At 40.1% G+C, this 19,922-nt stretch overlaps 1 protein-coding gene across 1 annotated transcript in view; it reads left to right on the top strand.

The window, feature by feature from the left end:
• Nucleotides 1-19,002, top strand: part of spon1a (spondin 1a) — a 63,138-nt gene extending 44,136 nt beyond the window's left edge. Inside the window, exons 7-16 of the mRNA XM_085762931.1 lie at nucleotides 3,871-3,935; nucleotides 8,529-8,730; nucleotides 11,071-11,211; nucleotides 12,409-12,484; nucleotides 12,634-12,816; nucleotides 15,594-15,764; nucleotides 15,881-16,048; nucleotides 16,378-16,542; nucleotides 17,676-17,942; nucleotides 18,084-19,002. Coding sequence (XP_085619057.1) covers nucleotides 3,871-3,935; nucleotides 8,529-8,730; nucleotides 11,071-11,211; nucleotides 12,409-12,484; nucleotides 12,634-12,816; nucleotides 15,594-15,764; nucleotides 15,881-16,048; nucleotides 16,378-16,542; nucleotides 17,676-17,942; nucleotides 18,084-18,247 — 1,602 coding nt within the window. The 3' untranslated portion in view covers nucleotides 18,248-19,002. The remainder of the gene's footprint in view (nucleotides 1-3,870; nucleotides 3,936-8,528; nucleotides 8,731-11,070; nucleotides 11,212-12,408; nucleotides 12,485-12,633; nucleotides 12,817-15,593; nucleotides 15,765-15,880; nucleotides 16,049-16,377; nucleotides 16,543-17,675; nucleotides 17,943-18,083) is intronic.
• Nucleotides 19,003-19,922: the final 920 nt, after the last annotated feature.

Raw genomic sequence — 19,922 nt, 5'->3', positions numbered from 1 at the left:
AGTCCATTAGGGTGTAAGGTTCCTGGACCTGGTCGATTAATAATCTAACTGAAGCCTGCAAGTTCTACTTTAAATGATGGAGGAGGCTATTTACTTGTGTAATGCTCTTGATTTGCATGAATTTTAGGTGACTAAGATGAAAAATCTTGAGTGCTGAGCTCAAGCAACCGAAGTGCAAAAAGTTAGAAGTAATTTCAAAAAGCAAATTGTCCATGCAACACAGATACTCAGTCTATCAGGGGTTATCTTTTCTCTCTGTTTAAAACTGCAACTGTACAACATGAAATGTAATTATTAGCAAAGAAAACTACCGTAGTCCATTTTAATATTGAATAAAAATTGATTATTAATGCTCTAAATCCATCTCCACAACAGAAAGAAGTCACTGCTTATTATAAGAAAAAAAAGAATAGGACTGTCCTCAGGGGTGGATGTGCCTCTGGCAGCTGCATAGCACACTGACATTGTACTGACAAGTTTGTAGTTAATTATGAAAAACATCCAGCAAAATGTCTAACGATTTACTAAGTGACAGGATTCTGGTTGAGTATGTGATTTTGAGAAATCACACTCTCTTTAGAGACTTTCTGCAGACTGGATTATGACTGAAGGGAATACGATCCAATTGTGAGATCCCACCTGTACCTGGTTCTACTTTCAGTTTAACATTAATATAGACATTACTGTACAACAAGACAACAACACATGCACGTGTCATTACAAAGTCATACAAAATACCTCATAAGGATTTCAAAGTGATGTTAAATTGTACTTTCAGTCCTGTCGTTGGGGTTTATATTTTGCAGTGTTCTTGTGGCGATCAGAGGCACACACAGTGCCTGCTGATAACTTATGAACATTCAATCATATCAGCTTCTCTGATCCTGTTAATGCAGTGGGCTAAGCAGCATGACTTGCTGACACTCTGGAGTAGGAGTCCAGAGCGTCCTCTCCTTAGAAGAAGAAACTAAATTCTTATCAGAGAGGGACAGCGTTGCACCATGTTAACGTCCACACACCCCATCCTGTCACTTTTATTACCTTGTTTTACCTTCAAAGGAGAATCATGCTAATTTCATAACATTTTAGGAAGCCTATTCAAGGGAGGGCTTTTATCAGACCTGTATGTACAGCCATTCATTATATGGTGTAATTACTTCTGGATGTTACAGAGCAAAATTAAGGGAAAGAAAGAGAGTCTTAGAAAACTGTTATGTTGTTGTGGGGGTTACAGGTGCAGAACATGAAATGTGCCCTTTTCAGTAGTTATGAGTCACATCTTGACAGTTCAATTTGTTCTACAAAAGGCTGCCAAAAGACTAAATCGTGGGCGGAAGTCTTTTTTTCTGCTCTTTTGGCTCACTAGTGATCCTTGTCACTGCCTCAGACACTGCAGGTTGTGAAATATGTTTCTCTAAAGATCTTTGAGCAATATTTGATAGCTCTATTCCTCATCAGACTCATATTTCGAAGCTTCGGTCTCTTCACCTACTGCCGGGGAAATTGGATGGTGAAAACCTCTGTCCTCACATGAGCGATGGGGTGGTGATGAACAAATGAGCAAGCTCTCACTCTCTATCTGTGTTTTTACCTGAAGTAAGTTGAGAAGCTGAATCACTGTCACTCTACTCTTATCATGCAAACTATACTTAACCAATGCAAATTTACAAGAGACAAACATTTCCTTGTGTAGAAGCACAAATCAAATATTTTTTCTTCACTATTTGAATTTACCTGAGAAGCTGAACCAAAAGTAGTAACTTGACTTTTCCTCTCAACTTCTCACTTGTCAACATACTCTCAGTTTTTCATTTTAAGGTCTGTGTAAAGTGAAATACAAGATTTGATTGAAAACATAAAAAATATATTATGGTTCTTGAAAACATGTGAAAAGATTGATAACTATAAAACACTGAACTGTGGAGTTTGAGGGTGAAACTGTTTTTGAGGACAAGAATTTCTCTGTTTTATTGGGCCGGACTAAATAGGGATATAGTGAATATAGTGACGCAGATAAATCTGAGCGAGACATGACCCCGCCCCTAATGGCTCAACTCCAGCACCACTAAATAAGAGCGACTGCGCATAAAAACTGATAATGGACAACATTCATTACCATTGTTGGGTGGTATTTGATTGACAGTTGAAATTTGACGAAGCTCAGCACATGGGCAGGGCTTGCCTGCAGCAGACAAACCCTCACCTTCCAGAGCTGAGGGAACTGCTTGATTTTGTCATGATTTTAAAACATGCATTTCTGGCATTCTAACATTAAAATGTGGCAGGATAGTTAAAGCAGAAGTAAGCGGAAGTTTTGTATTAATATAAGTCTTAAATAGTTATATCTTCCGAATCACTTTTATAGAGTGTTTGGTCCGAAACACGGGTCTGTCAGTCACTCTGCTCTGCTGTAAGCCGAGGAGAAAACTTTCCTTGTATCCTACAACCTTTATCCAATGAGGAGAGAGAACGGCATGAAGGGCTGTGTGTGCAGCCAAGGGATGCATGTGAATGTGGTGACGTAGGGACGAGGACCAATAGATCCATGACGAGGGCGGGGACTGCTAACTCCATCGGCTGACAAGAAGTTAGCCAAAACGACTGGATCGCTTACTTCTGCTTTAATAAGACATATATCTGTGATGTGACTAACTCAGAAAACAAATCTAGTTTCATTTTACACAGACTTAAAGTGTGCAAGTGCCTCCCTAAACATGATTTAAGTCTGGCTGAAGTGTTTACTCGAAAGCAGAGAGAGCTCCCCACAAACACCCACGAAGAGGATAAGTATATTATATTTAGCAGAGGCACAGCCCATCAGTATGTAGCATCCTGGAATTTGAAACAGGATTAGTCTGCCCATTATCAGCCTGTCAGATTTGCAGTAATGAAATTCAGGCCCACAGAACAAGAGATGGGAATGCTGACAATTTGCAGGTGCAAGAAGAGGTGAAGAGGTGCATGAAGCAGAGTTACCCACTGACCACTGCAACATTCAAGCACATGTCTGGAAACTGACTTCCATCATTCAATTAGACATATTAATGTGTATATAAAGAATCCAGAATGTTCCCATTTGGTTCTAAAACTTCCAAAGGCAAACAAAACATCATGCATAAACAGAACATGTATAAAACACTTTTCAGCAGAATGCCTCTTGAACTCTTTAGAACTCTTCTTCATAGTAGTCAGGGCCACAGGTGACAAGGGAAATGGAGCAATTTACAGTTCTTCTTATGACTGTCAGCATCAGAGGCACACAGACATGCCACTGTCATTGATTTGTCATCGTGAGGTGAGAACATCTTGACGCACATTTTTCATGTGTGGCATCAGTGGCATCCAACAGATAAAGAGTTGACACTGTTTTCAGGTTATGCTTCACGATTTGTGAAGTTTTGTAACCGAGTCCAACTCCCTGAGTATGTGGTATGATTTCTGTGTGTGCGTATGATATCAGGTTGAATTAATATTCCCCTTTTTGTTCTGAACTGTTTCAGTGTTTTTTGACATAATTTTGACATTCATGTTTTTAATGTAACCTCCTTACTCATCTACTGTTGAGAACGTTCAGGTTCTCTTTAATTCTCTGCGGCACATTTCCATTTAAATGTAAATTATTCCTCCAGCTCCAGTTGCAGGTGTGTTTTCAGCTCCTTTGACCACACACACCATCTCCATCCGCTGACAATAATGATTTTATACATTAAAAAATGTGATGAAATTGTGGTGTGTGTGTGTGGGGGGGGTCTTCCATTTATCCCTTTTAATCATTCAGCTCTGGTGTGTGATGATTCAGTAGTGAAGTGTTGATTATTTCAGGGGACTGAGATTGAGTTTTTATGTCTATTGTCTGTCTCTCTCCCATAGGGTGATGATGTCCTGACAGTCATCAAAATGAAAGCACAGTGGCCAGCCTGGCAACCATTTAATGTGTAAGTAATATATCTTGATTATTATATATCAACCAGTACAAAGCCTAATGAAAAACTTCTTTGCTTTTTCTGTCCTGGGATTTTGAGACTTCAAATTTAAATAACCATTCCAACTTTTAACAATCTGAAATATACCAGTTGAAAGTTTACTACAAGTAAAAGGAAATGGGACTCATTTTCCACCCTTTAGTACTGTAGATTGTGGTGGTTTACACCAGACTCATATTCATGGAGTCTGGGCTTACAATGGCCTCTCTTTTATCATTACTGCAAATTTCTATACTCATGATGCAGCCATATTGTTTTCATCCATCCACCAATCTGCCTCATTTTTGTGGACACAATATCTAAGTAGTCCACAATAGGACTCAACTAAGGATTGATTCAGATTTAGTGGATAACAGTCAAAATTTAACAGTCAAGGCCACAGTGACTTCAATTTTTGATCCTATGCATACAATGCCTTGAGACAACACAACCTTCAGCAGGAGTTACTCTAGGTACACAGTGATGGATTACCTATATGAAAAAGTTTTCACATCTTTCCAAGCGTTTTTTAACAGCCTGTGCTTGTAAGATAGGAAATCAATCCAGAAATATTATGGCTTTTAGAAATGGCCCCCCAGATTCACAACCAGTAGTAGGACCACTTAATAAGAATTATTTCACAGACAGACATACATGCCAAAGTTTTAAGGCTCAAGGTGTTGGAGAGTGCAGTAAGTTGGTTTCCAAAGTTAGACTTGGTGCTTTTTGATCAGTGAAAACTCAGCTCAAAGGTCCCCTGAAACTTCCTGCAACACCATGCATACGGTGAGGAAGCCAATTTGCTTCTCAATTCAGAGGAGCCATTTAATCTCTTATTCATGAGAACAACAAGAAGCTTGTTGGCTCAGCTTGTACAGGAGAACCTCTGTGGTAAAGACCTGCTCTGTGTTGTTTCCTCAACCACAGGGCCCCAGCGAGGGCCATGAGTTAAGTCTCCAAAGGGGAGAAGAACAGCCAGGAATAGAAGTGATGATACCCACTATCGCTAATTAGCTCACTCTGTGCTGTGTATGCAACCAGTTAACTGTTTCATGCAGCAATTGTGTACAGGACATGCAGGAGTGTGTCACATCAGTTAAATTGATTTTGACCAGGAAAAGGAAAGGATCTTTTGGATTGATAATGACATGGATGTGTCCTTACCATGACAGAAGACTGAAAAATGAAAGAAAAAAGCGTTTGACTCAACCAGTTGAAGATGCATCTTATTAGACTTCAAAAGAGCCTTTAGAGAGGTCATTAGCTTTACATGTTACCTCCAGGAAAACTGTATAAATGCACATTTAGCATGTTTCAAATTTGGATGTGTAAAATATTTGAGTAAGTAGTTAAATATGCATGTTTGTGTGCTCATGCTTTTCAATGTGTGAGTAATGTAAGGATATGTCTCTGTAAAGAGGGATTTAACAGTTTTTCTCTTAATATATTTTTGATTTTCTCATTGGTTGTCAATTAAAGCATCCAAATTATCTTAGTTTGATTAATGTGAGGATGAGAGAGGGAAGAAGACAAAGAAACAAGAAGGGAAGAGAAAGGACAACAACCAATAAGGATTTGTAAGGAAGTGATTGAATAAAATCTTTTGAATAGGTGCCTCTTTCTTTTAGGTTACGAATGGGGTTAAGGGCCACTTTGTACTTCATTCTGTATAGCTCATCTTAATCCAAGTTTTCAATTTCATTTGACTATAAAGAGCAAAATGATATCTACTGTAGAGCATCCATAATAGAAAGGCCAACGCAGCAGACATATTAGATGGAGAGTAGAGAAAAGAATGAGACTGAAGAGCAGTGCTTCTTCTAAGACCCAATAGAAAAGGAAAACAAAATTCATGAGAATATTTTTTTCCAGAAAAGATGACGAGATCATTGTGCAGCTTATTTACACACACATAGGGTCACTGACTTTGGTAAATAAGTAGTTTATTAATAAATAGAATGAAACAAACAAACAAAAAAAGAGGAAAAACTAACAATTTCATGCTCCTGTTTAATTTTCATTTGATTTCTGTCATTCTACATTCTACAAATGACTCAGAGCATGCTCTTAAAAGCCAGTCATGCTAAAATGCAACCAGTAAATGTCATGTTCCATCACAGCTTCCTGACCGCATTTGCGTCTGAGGCAGTTATTGTTACTGTCTATCTCCTCACAACTCAAAATAGTGCAGTTGGCTGCAGTGGGAACAAGTGCGACACTCGGCATGCAGTCAGACTGACAGTTACAGTGAGCTTAACTATTGACTGTACACAAAAATGTCCTTTTCATAAGAACAAACGGAGAAGGAAATATTTGACTTGTAGTGCAGAATGGATAAATGGTTCCAGCTGCCAAATTGTATCTAACATTACACAAATAACATTATCCTTTTATTATTTTGAGTTGAAGGCTGAAGTTGATTCATTTCTTTTTCCTCAAAACACAGTGGAACAGTTGAATTTATGCATGGCATTGTATTTGCTTTAAAAAAAAACAGGGACAGAAATGTTATTAGATAGATAGATAGATAGATAGATAGATAGATAGATAGATAGATAGATAGATAGATAGATAGATAGATAGATAGATAGATAGATAGATTTGTTTCATTATATTTCACCCCTCACAACTCCCCCACTCAATTTCTCTTCATTAGTCCCCTCCCCTCTTTGTGCCATTTTTCACTTTGTACCAGAGGGACAGAAGCTCCCTAACAGTCCTTGTTGCCTTCCTACTTCCACCCTCTCTTGTCAGACGTCTTCCTAATAACCAGACAACTACTCTGCAGGTTACATTTGATTAGCAGGTGGGAATGGTTGTCCATGGTGGGGAATAAGGAGCTTTTTGAAGACAAGAATACAGCTGTTAATGAGCTGCCTTCTTTATTTCAGTCACTCTCAGAACTCCTTTTTGGGGATGATAGCAAAGGTTGATGTTAGTGTATATTGTGGTGAAGTGGTGTAGCACATATTGCCTCACGTCTGGGCAAACCTCTCTCCTATAACTAGTGTGCAACCAGGTATTTTGCATACAACAAACACAGGAAATGTAACTGTGGTTGTGCAGCACTGCAAAATTATGTATTGTTGGCTGGGAGTGAGCTTTAACTATCCTAAGCACTGTTGTAGCAAACCTGTCTGCAGGACAATAAATGTTCCAGCTCTCAGCAAAACAACTGAACTTGTGTTGACCCTTTTCTTTAACAGATTGCCATTTAGGTGAACAATTTCTAATGGATGCCATGGATACTCCACATCCACTCAATTTGAAGTTTCTGAAGCAGAAAGAATTTATTAAACTAATCTGAATCTGAATCAGAACACACATCTACACCTCCCATACAAATCAATTTGGGGTCAGTCTAATATAAGGGCAGGAATGATGTACTAAATATAAAAACCTTCACTGCAGTAATGAGTCTAATGAGGACCAAATATCCCTGTAACATTTTGCAGTATGTAGAATATAATATTTAAGGAATACAAAAGGAGTTACAGTATCTAGGGTGATTAATTCCTTCCTCATTTACTACCAGACTTGTTCTGTCTGTCCTTTTCTGTCAGTTACCTTTTCCCCCCTTTTTGTAGTGCACAGGTGGCTGTCTGAGATAAACCTCAGACCTGCAGAGGAGCACAAGCTCAGGAGAGTTGAGTCAAGTTGCATGTTCCCAGAGGATAAGGGCCATTTCACATCCTCAGAGGCCATCATTAACAGAGTGCACAAGGGAAGGACTGAGTTGGCTGGAGTCAAATGGATTAATATGGGCATGATGACAGCTGAAAGGGGATCACTGGCTAATTGTCAGTGTTGCAACAAGAATCTCCCCCACTCCTAATTAATCTAGAATTGGCTGAGAAACTTCTTGTAATTGGTTTAGCTGTTACTCGCTGGTCAAGACAGATGGCAGAGGTGTGTTTGTCTCTTGTGCCGGGACTCAGTGCATGTGGTGCAAAGATAGATGAGGGGCCCAGTATCAACTAGACAACTGGAGCTGAACTGACTGAGTCAGTTACTCTGTGCTTAGATGTAGGTGCCGAATTGTAACAGGTTATCAAGTATATCTTTGTTAAAACAATGAGATGAGCGAAAGAATGTGGATTCTAAGTGTCAGTATCTGGCTGATATGGGCATAATTAATGGATCATTTTGGCTTAAATAAAACTGTTTAAATTCAGATCTTTTTTTATTCAAGGATATCCCATGTGTGTATTTAACTGGTGAATTCATTATACAAAGCCACACACTGGTTGACAGTTCTCTTCTTCCCTCCACTCAGTCTCTGAATGGGACACTGATCATCTGCCAATTAACTCGTAAGCCTGGCTATCAGAAACATGTCCTAGTTTTCTTCTTGTGTTGTGAGGAATGACAACACAGGAAAACTCTGACTAATGGCCAAGTGCATCATTAGGTTTGTGTTCAGGCTGGATGTCTCGTATAAGGTGGAGCAGGTAGAGCCTAGCTGCAGCTCATTTCATGAGTGTAGCTGCTTACATCATTTATTTTCTCTCCTTGCACTTATGAAATTGCTTTTATTCACGCAAACCTCATGCTCCTTCTCATCAGACGGGCCGCCCCCTCAGCTGAATTCTCAGTGGACCGGACCCGTCACCTCATGTCTTTCCTGACCATGTTGGGGCCCAGTCCAGACTGGAATGTGGGCCTGTCTGCTGAGGACTTGTGCACCAAGGAGTGTGGCTGGGCCCAGAGGGTGGTCCAGGACCTGATCCCTTGGGATGCAGGCACTGACAGTGGGGTGTCATATGAGGTGAGTAAGAATGGTCAAACATGTTGATACTGTTACGACATTAAAGCACCAAATCACCTCATCAGTGTACCCCCAAAATATATACGCGTATTAATTTTATTTATTTATTTATTTTTTAGAAAATCAGGATTGTCTCTTCATTCTTTGCCACATGTGTGGTCGTGTTATGCTCTACAGTTTTGTAACAGTCATAGGGTGGGATCAATTTTTTACATTTTTTCAAACCATTTCAAATTTTCATCATTTGTGGCAAAGATGAGTTATTGAAAGTCTTCAATCTGTTTTTCGATCCTATTCATTAAAATGGATCTTTTACAATGTGGTAATTGTCATTTAACAATGACACCCCCTGGATAACCTTCCTCTTCACTCTCATCACCAGCTGAGTCTCCCCCATCACACTCATTTTTCATCACACCAACTGCTTCCTCTTCATCTGCCTGTCTGCCTACATTCACAGTCACTCGCTCTTCAATCACCTCTTCACATGCTGCCAGTCTGCAACAATTCAAGTGTCATCGCGCATCCAGTTCTCCTCTAACAGCCTCGAACATCGTCCCTTCCCACCCTCGCCCTGAGGTGCTGTCTGCTGCGTGCTCTGTGTCTCCAGTCAGCACTAATAGATTAGACTGTGTGTGTGTTTGACCAAACTTTTATGACGACATGTGTGAAACCTTTGGCTGATCCCTCAGAGCTCAAAGATGGACTTGCTGAACTGTGCTCTCCTGCTTGTTTTGGCTGGCTTCAATAATAATTTCAATCTTCCTCTTCCTCCTCTCTCTCTCTCTCTGTCTCTCTCTGTCTCTCTCTCTCTCTCTCTCTCTCTCACACACACACACACACACACTCCTTTTTCTACATCTGTCTTTGCTTACTGATATCTTTTGGCTCACATGTGCTAAACCAAACTACGGTGAGACAAGCAGGAATATTAATGAGCTTAAACTTTGTGCTGTTGCAGTCTGACTATTGTAACTAGAATGACTGTGTACTGTCCATAATCCTTAACAGCAGCAGAAACATGTGACAGGATAAACCTGAAGTAATCTGCATAAACTGAAAGTGCAGCAGGGGTTTTGTGAGGTGAGTCGGAGGCATGTCGCTGAGAAAAAGACGTAAGGCAAAGACACTGCATGAGGTGAAAGGGATGGGTGTCCTAAAAACAAAAGGATGCTGATTGTTGTAGTCATCCCCATTGATTTATCTGCAGCTGCAGCGGTGGCTATGATACAACTCCTGGAGGCAATTAAGGCACTTTGAAACCTTCAGTGCTTGACTGCTGCGATTAGTGTCAAAACCATACTTCTTCTCGGATTTATAACAGTCAGATCTGAACACACATATATGATAACACATCTCTGTAATTTATACTTTCGTCCGTGATGTCCATTGCAAATAAATCCGTTTAGGGATCACAGACAAAAAGCGACACCTTTTAAACTCAAAACCTGCCTGAGATTCGTCATGTTTTTAAGCTTTCTTCAAGATGAGACTAATCCAGTGACACCTGTCTGTAACACCTGGCACACTTTAATGCTCAGTTTGCCCTTATATTTGATTTTCAATAAACTGAAGAAACCTCCACGAGTTCTGCATGGCTAAAACCTCGAGGATGAATTATGTTACATTTTGCCATATCTTTGTTAAAGTGACAACTTGCTCAAACTGTACAAACTGTTTAACTGAGAATAAGGACAACCCACTCAACTATCATGTTCAAATTCTACAGAGGAAAAAAAAAACAATGACAAAAAAACCTCTATCCAAAAATACATTGTGCAGCAGAGGGTAGTACAACTGTGGCTATTCTTGTGCCGGGGTGGGACTTTGGCTCTCTGTTACAAAGTTGCTTCTGCTGTTAAAGGCACGGGCCTGTAACAGAGTAATGAGATCCATCCATTGTGCCATTATTTTTACTGTATCTTTTAATTAGTGGCCAGCCATTACCCCTCTCCCTATCTTCGCCTTTCTCTCACAAACACAAACAGTACCCTGTGTTTTTGCTGGGTGGCCGCAGTGGGAGGTGAAGGATGAGTTGGTCTTCTGCCTCCAGACAGCCTCTGGCAGTGGTGCCTCTATCAACCCCATGCTGGCAGACCTTTACTGTTGACTAATAAGAGCATCTCACACATAAACTAAAGCGCTCTTCCACAGCTGCTCTCTGACTTTGAGACTTGTCCTTTGTGTGACTTGTGCTTTGTGTAACTTTGACTGACTTTGTGCTCATTATATTTGTGCAAATGTGTTTTTCAAACCTTCAAATCTTTATCCCAGAGATTCACTGCTTGTTCGCCCGTGTGCTTTTCTCCCTTAATTTGTCTTACTGTGTGCTTCTCACAGTCTCCCAACAAGCAATCGGTGCCTCAGGACAAGATCCGTCCCCTGACTAGTCTGGATCATCCACAAAGCCCATTTTATGATCCTGAAGGGGGCGCTATTACTCCTGTGGCCAGGATGGTGGTGGAACGCATTGCCAGAAAGGTCAGTCTGCTCATGGTGCAAACGCTTGGTAGCTTTATGATAATACAGACAGTGGCACTACTGTATGTCAGCAGATACAAGTAAATATTCAGACTTTCAGTGTTTGCAATTAACACCATTACTGCTGCTGTAATAACTGTCATGTATGTTGTAAAAAAAAAACAGTAGTTCATTGCTCTCTGTGCTGACTGCTTCACAGTGAGCAAACAAACCAAAAGAAAAGGCCCTGAGTTGGAATTTCTGTTTTAAAGTGTTTTCTTCTGCAAGTTGTCTTCTTCTTCTTTATCTTCCTGATTCCATTGCGTTATTTGTATGTTGGGGTGATTTTTCCTTTGCTTTCATCTTAGCTCTCTCTCTGTTTATGCATTCTGAGTTCACATTTAGCCCTTATTGATTCTCTTCCACACTGATAAATAAGCTAAGTTTGACTGACATACAAATTGAAGACATTAAAAGGTGCCAGGTCCATTAATATGTCACAGAGCATTTTTTGTGACATACAGATGTCTTCACACAGCGACAGCTTTTCTTCTTTATCAATCAGCAAGTACAATGATGAATTCAATCCATCAGTAGAGACATTGGGGGGCAGGCAGTGTCCTTATCTTTGGTACCCCGGTTAGCAATCACTTGATTATCACCATTAAATGAATCTTATAGCAGCATATGAGGGTAATAGATTAACCACCTTTGTCAAAGTTCACACAAGTTACAGTAAGAATGTTAAATGAGACAACACCTCAATTATGTTTTGATATGATCCCTAACAAGAAAATCATGCAAAGTATTAAAAAGCAAAAATCTCTGTATTTAAACATCCTTGCAAGTATTAAAATCATCAACAATAATTATAATTTGATGTTGATGTGAAGGATTCCCTAGGAGCTCTGGTTGCAGTCCAGACTGCGATGAAAGGCTAGCAGTCCTTCAGTGGCATCTAGAGGCAGATGTGGGAAATTTGGTGTCAGGTTTTTTTTTTTTCTCAAAACACATTTTTTCCCCGCTCAGCTTTTACTTTCAAGAAACCTCAGCAACATCTAAATTTGCAAACACACACACTTAGTTTACTCTTTTCAATAGTCTTGACATACGTTGTAATGTGAGTCTATGGTGACTCAGAAAGAGCAATACAGAAACTGCAGAGCGGTGAAATACTGTAGTGGAGCAACATCACTGTGTGTCTGTGTGTGTCCACAGGGCGAGCAGTGCAACATTGTGCCGGACAATGTGGATGATATTGTTGCAGATATCGCCCAGGAGGAGAAAGAGGAAGGTCTGGATCCTATTTCCACTTCTCTTCCTCCCTCTCTCTCTCTCTCTTTTTCTTTCTCTCTCTCCCTCTTTCTCTTTTACTCAACGTTAAACGCATAATTAACAGAGATAGACTATTACAGTCTCTTTATTCCCTTTGCCATCCTGCAGATGATACCCCTGAAACATGTATCTACTCCAACTGGTCTCCATGGTCTGCCTGCAGCTCAGCAACATGTGAAAAGGGCAAACGGATGAGGCAGAGGATGCTGAAGGCTCAGTTGGACCTCAGTGTTCCCTGCCCACACACGCAGGATTTTGAGCCTTGCATGGGGCCTGGCTGCAGTGACGAGGGTGAGTATCCCTTCAAAGACTGAAGGTCAGAAAAACAAAAACCCAGGTGGAGAATAACATCTGAATTAATTAAGAGTTTCAGAAAGGTTCAGCATCCTGTGAAGCTTATTTATGAGTTGTTGTTTTTTTAATCTCTTTCCTATTTTTTATTGAGGTTTTAGGGTTATTGCACTCATTAATGTGACAACCTGAAAAGTGAGGCCATGTTTTAAACCCAGCATTTGTTGGTGAAGGGCCAGTGATAATATCCACGCCACCATTCTACTGCAGCAATTAAATCAGAGCAGACAGAGGCAAGGAAGAGCACTTTGTATGGCAGCCTTTTAAATTTTATGGCAAGTCAAGTTAAATTATATAAGGCTGTTAAATATGTTTTGTGAGATGTTAAGGGTAATTCAATCAGGAAATTATGCCTGCTGGTTGTTTAAGGTTTTTTTTTCCTCTCCTGTATTTATGTCTTGTACAGTTGTATTTGCTAGAGACAGCATGTTTGGTATCCATGTAGGTCAGTAAGTCTCCAACTCAAGTATGGGTTTTTTACAGTCATTATTGAACATAGATGATTTAACATTGGAATGATTAATCTAAACTTGGTTGTGCATAAAAGCGTATTCCCTATCAGTGAAAGAAGCTCTTTACTGTTTGATGGCAGACAGATTGTGGACTTGGAGGTTAATTATTTCTGGCATATTTTACACCTTGGATGCTGATCATGCAAAAACAATAAAACCTTCCCATATAATATGATAAACTTCAATTTCCGTCCACATAATATGATAAACTTTATTAATACACACCCCTTAAAACAAAGTGTTTTATGAGGGAAACTGATTCAAACATTTCAGCACAAGAGGAAAATAAATTACAGAAAATGAAACAAAATATGCAGCAACCAAATTAAATTTTCAAAAGGGCTTGAACAAGGCACTCTACAAAGCCAAAATATTACATCAGCTACAGATTCATCCTCACAGATGTATGGCAATGTATTCGCCCCTTTGCCAAATCCTGCTGCTCATTTATTCCAATTACATGCGTTGAGAAAGTAACTCCTGCCTCATGCTGTGGGTGCCCGTAGCACATGCACACTGGTGTTGTTTTTCAGTGGATCCTGGCAGACTGCCCTCACACGTCAACGGCATCTTGGCATAACTATGGATGTCTATGCCTAAAATGGGCTGTAATTACTACATGGTTCATCTTATCTGATCTGTAAACAACCACAAATGAAAGATGAAAGTTGGCATTTTATCTCCACTATCACAATGTCATTATAAAGCCGGTAGGCTATAGAGTACAGAGCCAACAACACACTGCTGTCTTTCTTTTTACAAGCAGCAGCTTTAGCTCAGGCACATATTTCAGTGGACAATGTACTGTATAACCACATGCTATGAAAAAGAGTCTCTATTAGATTCATTAGTTATATGTCCCAATAATAACTGCTGAATTCATTTTTCAAGATAGTTTTTGCCCTTATTTGATCTCTCACAGTAGAGTGGAAGGACAATTGAAAGACATAGGGGCAGGAGACAGAGATAGTTACAGTATGTGACAACATGCATAATGTTTGATGCCCATTACAGTCAGATCTGCCACAGCAAGTTGTAGATTGATATGCAGTACCATCATGTCATCACAAGTGGTCTTGTGATCTTGTCATTGTGTTGTGGCATTTCCGTACAGAGATAGAACACTGATTGGGTGTAGTGTGCACAGGCTGTGGGTTACTGTGAGGACCAGTGTTTGTGTGAACTGATTTTTTGATACTCAAATTAGTGCCATCTGTTGCTATCGGGTATTATTGGATATTTTTGCAATTGCAGTAAACCTCTTTGAAAGATGCTTCATGTCTGTCTGCAGAAAGCAAAGTCACTTAATTTATAAGATCATGTAAACATAGCAAGAGTTTGTGTGTAAGAGTTTGTCTCCAACTTCAATAATCTATGTATTTATTGTATTGGTCAGAGTAGAGAAGAACAGAAGAGTAGAATAAGCTTTTCCATGGTCTTATCAGTGGGACCACAAATAGATGTATGAATTATCTGTAGGCCTACATCTCAGATCTTTGATATCATTTTTGGAGTTTTAGAAAATTCTGTTCTGCTTTATTAATGTTTCACATGTGTAATTGGAAAGTTAGGTGAGAGTCAAGGCTTTGCACAATAACTGTTGATTTTAAGGACAGTTTCTTCCCTTGTGCTCCTTGACCAAAAGCTATAACCTTTGTTTTCAATTAAGTTGCCACTGCTTTATTGAGCAAAACCTGCACTTGTATCACCACTTAACCTCTTGCTTTCTGGCTCAAATGTTTGTAAAGGGAAAATATAGTCTATATAGTGGCAGTAACCAGAAGCCAGTAGCATAGAAAATTGTCTTAGCCGGTGAGGTGTAATTAAATGATTGAACCACTGTTAGTAATAACTTAGAAGTGCATCTACTCTTATTTATGAGAACAATTAATGTATTTTGGGTAATTTGCTTAAATGAAAGGAAGTCAATTCCAATGTAGTTGTAAAAGAGAAGTAACAGGTAACTTTATTTGGAATTGCCTATCTTCCCTATCCGTTAATGTGCTGTAGGAAGGATCAATCAATAAACAAATCCAGTTATATGAAAACTGTGGTAGTCCGAAAAACAATATTTTGTATGAGTCCTCAACAAACTGAGCCAGACAGAAATATAAATTAAAAATGTGTGTGTTAAAATTCATGATTGTAAGAATCCTGTGCCTTAAATCACAATCACTATGTCTGCTGTTGCCTTTGACTCTTTAGATGCTTCCACCTGTATGATGTCAGAGTGGATCACCTGGTCTCCGTGTAGCTTGACCTGTGGGATGGGCACACGTTCCCGTGAGCGTTACGTTAAGCAGTTCCCTGACGATGGTTCAGTCTGCACCCTGCCAACGGAGGAGACTGAAAACTGTGTGGTCAATGAGGAATGCTGTAGGTTTTCCTTTTCCAGTTTCAATTTGTCAAACCTTTCCACTGACACAGTTTATGTTATAGATCTAATGTAAATAGTGCTGTTGGTCAACCTCAACTTCCATTTATGGTCTCAGCTCCCAGCAGTTGCCTGGTTACGGAGTGGGGTGAATGGGATTCCTGCAGTGCCACTTGTGGTCTTGGCATGAAAAGGAGGGAACGCATGGTGAAGATGCCTCCTGCAGATGGCTCCGTTTGTGGGGCAGAGGTGCTAGAAGTGGAGAAGTGCATGATGCCAGAATGTCGTGAGTAGCAGCATGTTCAGGACCTCAAATATCCTGACATCTCCCACATTTCAATTCGCCCCATATGCAGAGGCTATAGTCCTCGCTGCAGTCAGCCCCTGGTCTGAATCCTGCATCGGGCGGCCCTTTACTGCATGTCATTCCCCTTCTCTCTACCTCCCCATTTCCTGTCTCTCTCAACTATGCTATCAAATAAAGTTTAAAAAATGACCAAAAAAATATACTTAAAAAGTGATATATATGATGAAACTTTCCTTCTAGCCTATGACAACATACACCATTGTATTGTCAGTGTATGTATGTGTTACTGAGAGTTTCCTCTTGCACAGACACAATTCCCTGCATGCTGACTCCATGGTCTGACTGGAGCGACTGCAGTGTAACGTGTGGGAAGGGGATGAGGACACGACAGCGCATGCTCAAGTCTCCTGTGGAGCTGGGAGAGTGCACGGAAGATTTAGAACAGGTGGAGAAGTGCATGCTACCAGAGTGTCGTAAGTAATAAACATCCTTATCTACACAATTTGCAAATTGTACATATATACACATGTATAATTTATGGAAAGTAATGTTAATTTCATCTTTGATATGCAGCTTGGGGTCTTGATGCAGACACTGTGTACACACAGGGTAGGGGAAGGAAGTCAACAGCCTGTGTGTACCCATTCCAGATTGACAGTAATTTAGGGCTTGTTGGTCTACAGTATATGGGAGGTTAAGGTGTTTACATTGTAGATGGAATTTAAAATTTCCAGTTTTAAATAAGAGGCAGAACATTTGTAAAGGTGAAAAAAAATCATAAAAATAAATCAAAATTCTTAGGTTAGACAGAGCTAAAAGACTCAGCTCTGGTACATATTTAATGTCACGAATCCTTAAAATAAACAAGTCTCCGTTTCAAAATTTGCAACAGTGTAGTATTTCGTGCTTTTTAAACTGTCAGACGCAGACGCCAGTAGTGACTTCAAACAATAAATAAATAACAGTATTGTTTGGGTTGGCTTTTTATGTACTGGCTGCCTTTTACAGACTGGATGGATTTTCCAGGATGAGCTTCACTTCATGAATCAGAGGCATATTTTTAATATGCGTTGGCATCGTTATCCTCCTATCTTGAGATAAATGATTCCTGAACTACTCCAAGAGGAGAAGCTGTCGCCAAATCATCCAAAACCATGAACCTGCCTGGAGAAACACAATTTCTCTAATGTTTGTGTCATCCAGAACGGCTTCACGTTGTTGATATACTACACTCTATGTAATTTTTTTCATGTCAGTGCTTATAAATTCACAGCAGTGGTGAGGATGCTACATCCGAAACATGTGGTTGTGAGCAAACAAATCACACCCTCTGGCAAACCAGAGGAGTATTCTCTGTGGTGCCTCTGTATAATTTAAGATAAAACACAATATATTCCCTAGACAGGGATTCATATATAATGCATGACATACAGTAAACAGGACATTGCATCAAAAAGTTCCCAAGTGTGATTCACCAAGGCTGTGTCATCTATGCATCATTTATTATACCACACTTTATCTTCACTGTCTCCAATCTATCTCCAATGTGCTCCAATCTCATCAGTTACAACCCTGTGCCTCTTTCTGCCCAACTCTGCCTCCTCAGCCATCGACTGCATCATGACAGAGTGGACCGAGTGGTCAGAGTGCAATAAGTCCTGTGGGAAGGGTCATACGATCCGGACACGCATGGTGAAGCTGGAGCCTCAGTTTGGAGGAGACCCCTGCTCCGAAACCATCCAGAGGAAGAAATGTAAGGTTAGGAAGTGCAGCCGAGGACAAGCCAACAATGACGAGAAGAAACGACGCAAGGAGCAGCGTGAAAAGAGGAGGAGCACACAGGGCAGAACAGAGGGCGCGTCTGAGCATCCAGGTTGGTGTCCTCCTTTGTTTTTAATTGAGAACTAAAACACCACCGAGGTGATTTAAAAAAGAAAAAAAGAAAAGTCACAAAATCAGACACACATTTTTTTTGACAGTGTCTCTCTTCCCTTCTTTTGATATCTGTCTTTAGGATGTAAAATGAGACCATGGTCGAGTTGGACAGAATGCACCAAGCTGTGTGGTGGAGGTATTCAAGAACGGCTCATGACAGTGAAGCAAAGGTTTAAGACTACCCAGCTGTCCAGCTGCAAGGACAGGAAGGAGATAAGGGCTTGTAATGTGCACCCCTGCTAGAGAGGTAAAACGTAAGGGAGCAGGGTTGATGTGGATAGCGATGTGGGGGGAGGGGACGGGCGGGTACAGGGCTGGGAACAGGACAGGTCATGGCACACTGTTGCACAATGATCCAATGCACTCTGTTTAGGGCTGAAATGGCACATACTTGAATCTGTGTTGGTTAAATCCAGAGCTCGGCTCAGTTGTCGTCATGAGAAGACAAACTGGACAACTGGGTTTAAACCAGGCAGATTCCTCTGTGCTTTCAAACTAGCTCTGATACACAGGTGACTCTTTTGCAAGATTACTGTAAACTTGTTGTGGTATAATATATCTTGAAAAATATAATTATGAAATATAAATTGATTTAATAATAAGATAAAGAACTGTTATATCTTGTGGTATCCTTAGGTAATACAGTATATTCCAGACCTTAAAGCACAGGTGCCCAGCCATTCCAATGTTTTATATGCCTTCAATTGTTCTGTTGTTTTTAGGACACAAAATACCCAGTTGACTTTTTACCCAGCTATATTGTTGTACATGTAGATTCACCATTATTGAGATCTATATGATTTGGAGCATTATTAGAAGATTTTGTTATTTTTTTGCTGTGGAATTTTTTGATAAGAATGTGTCCCAAGATTGTTACCAAAGTCTTGTGTAGATGTTTTCTAGATGTCTTCCCTTCCTTTTCTTTATCTCTGTTCCTCTAACATATTAATATTTTGGAATAATATCACCTTTACAATAAAAGTAAACGTGACAACTTGTCACCTGGATCTGTCCTTTTTATTCGAGGGGATTAAAATACCGTGTGGACAGTTGTTGCTTTGCTGCCACTAGATGGCAGTAACATGCTGAAAACCTTAGCCTTTTGCCAGAACTGGTATTTTCCTGTGGCTGCTTATGCCAATGTCAGGCTGTACCAGTTGACTTTTTCATTTGCTCCACTCCTGTCTCCCTCCTTAGTTGTATAATATCCACAAGGGGGCAGTGTGATGAATGGAACATAAATTCAAAATAACAGATTCATTTATTTATTCTTGGGTGGTGATTTGGTATGCAAATTGCACTGGCTGAAATCGAGTAGCATAATTTGCAGCACCTTTTCTTTCATACAGGAGTATAATTTCCAGTCGGTGGCAAGGGAACAAGAAAACAAGAAAATAATTTTACAGTAATTCCAGACAGAAATTGAGGATCATACAAAGGTCTCTGCAGAGAGGGTCCTTGCTCACACAGATGTTGGTGAGCAGAGAGTTAGTATGTACATGTGCTGGCTGAAACCATTAAAGAATCTACTCCCCCAACATTCCCATCCACAACCCCTCCTCTGATGTAATAGGTGGGGGGAGGGGATAGTGTCATGCTTCCCTCACTGTGGAGCTCAAGGGACAGGGGTGAAAAATTCAATACACACATCACAATGCTGTTCTTGTTTCCATGCCAACACAACCACACATGGGGGAAGCCTACATACTTCATGGGCGATATAAGCGTGCTGGGAGAATTATTACAGGCTTGATTGAGCTGTTAAAACAGAAATAACTGGAAACTGGACGGTTAAAAGAATATGGATGGTTAAAGGGGGAAAAAAAGAAAGGAAAAGATATGGGTGAAGGATGTGTTCTTTCCTATTGCTGTGTGTAATCTGATTGAAAAGCCCTCCAGACCAAATCCAGTCTAGTGC

Source organism: Trachurus japonicus, chromosome 3 (genome assembly GCF_045865225.1).
Source record: "Trachurus japonicus isolate A0001 chromosome 3, Traja_1.0".
Taxonomy (NCBI): domain Eukaryota; kingdom Metazoa; phylum Chordata; class Actinopteri; order Carangiformes; family Carangidae; genus Trachurus; species Trachurus japonicus.
Note: the sequence above shows the minus strand (reverse complement) of the source record. Positions and strands in the feature narration are given on the sequence as shown.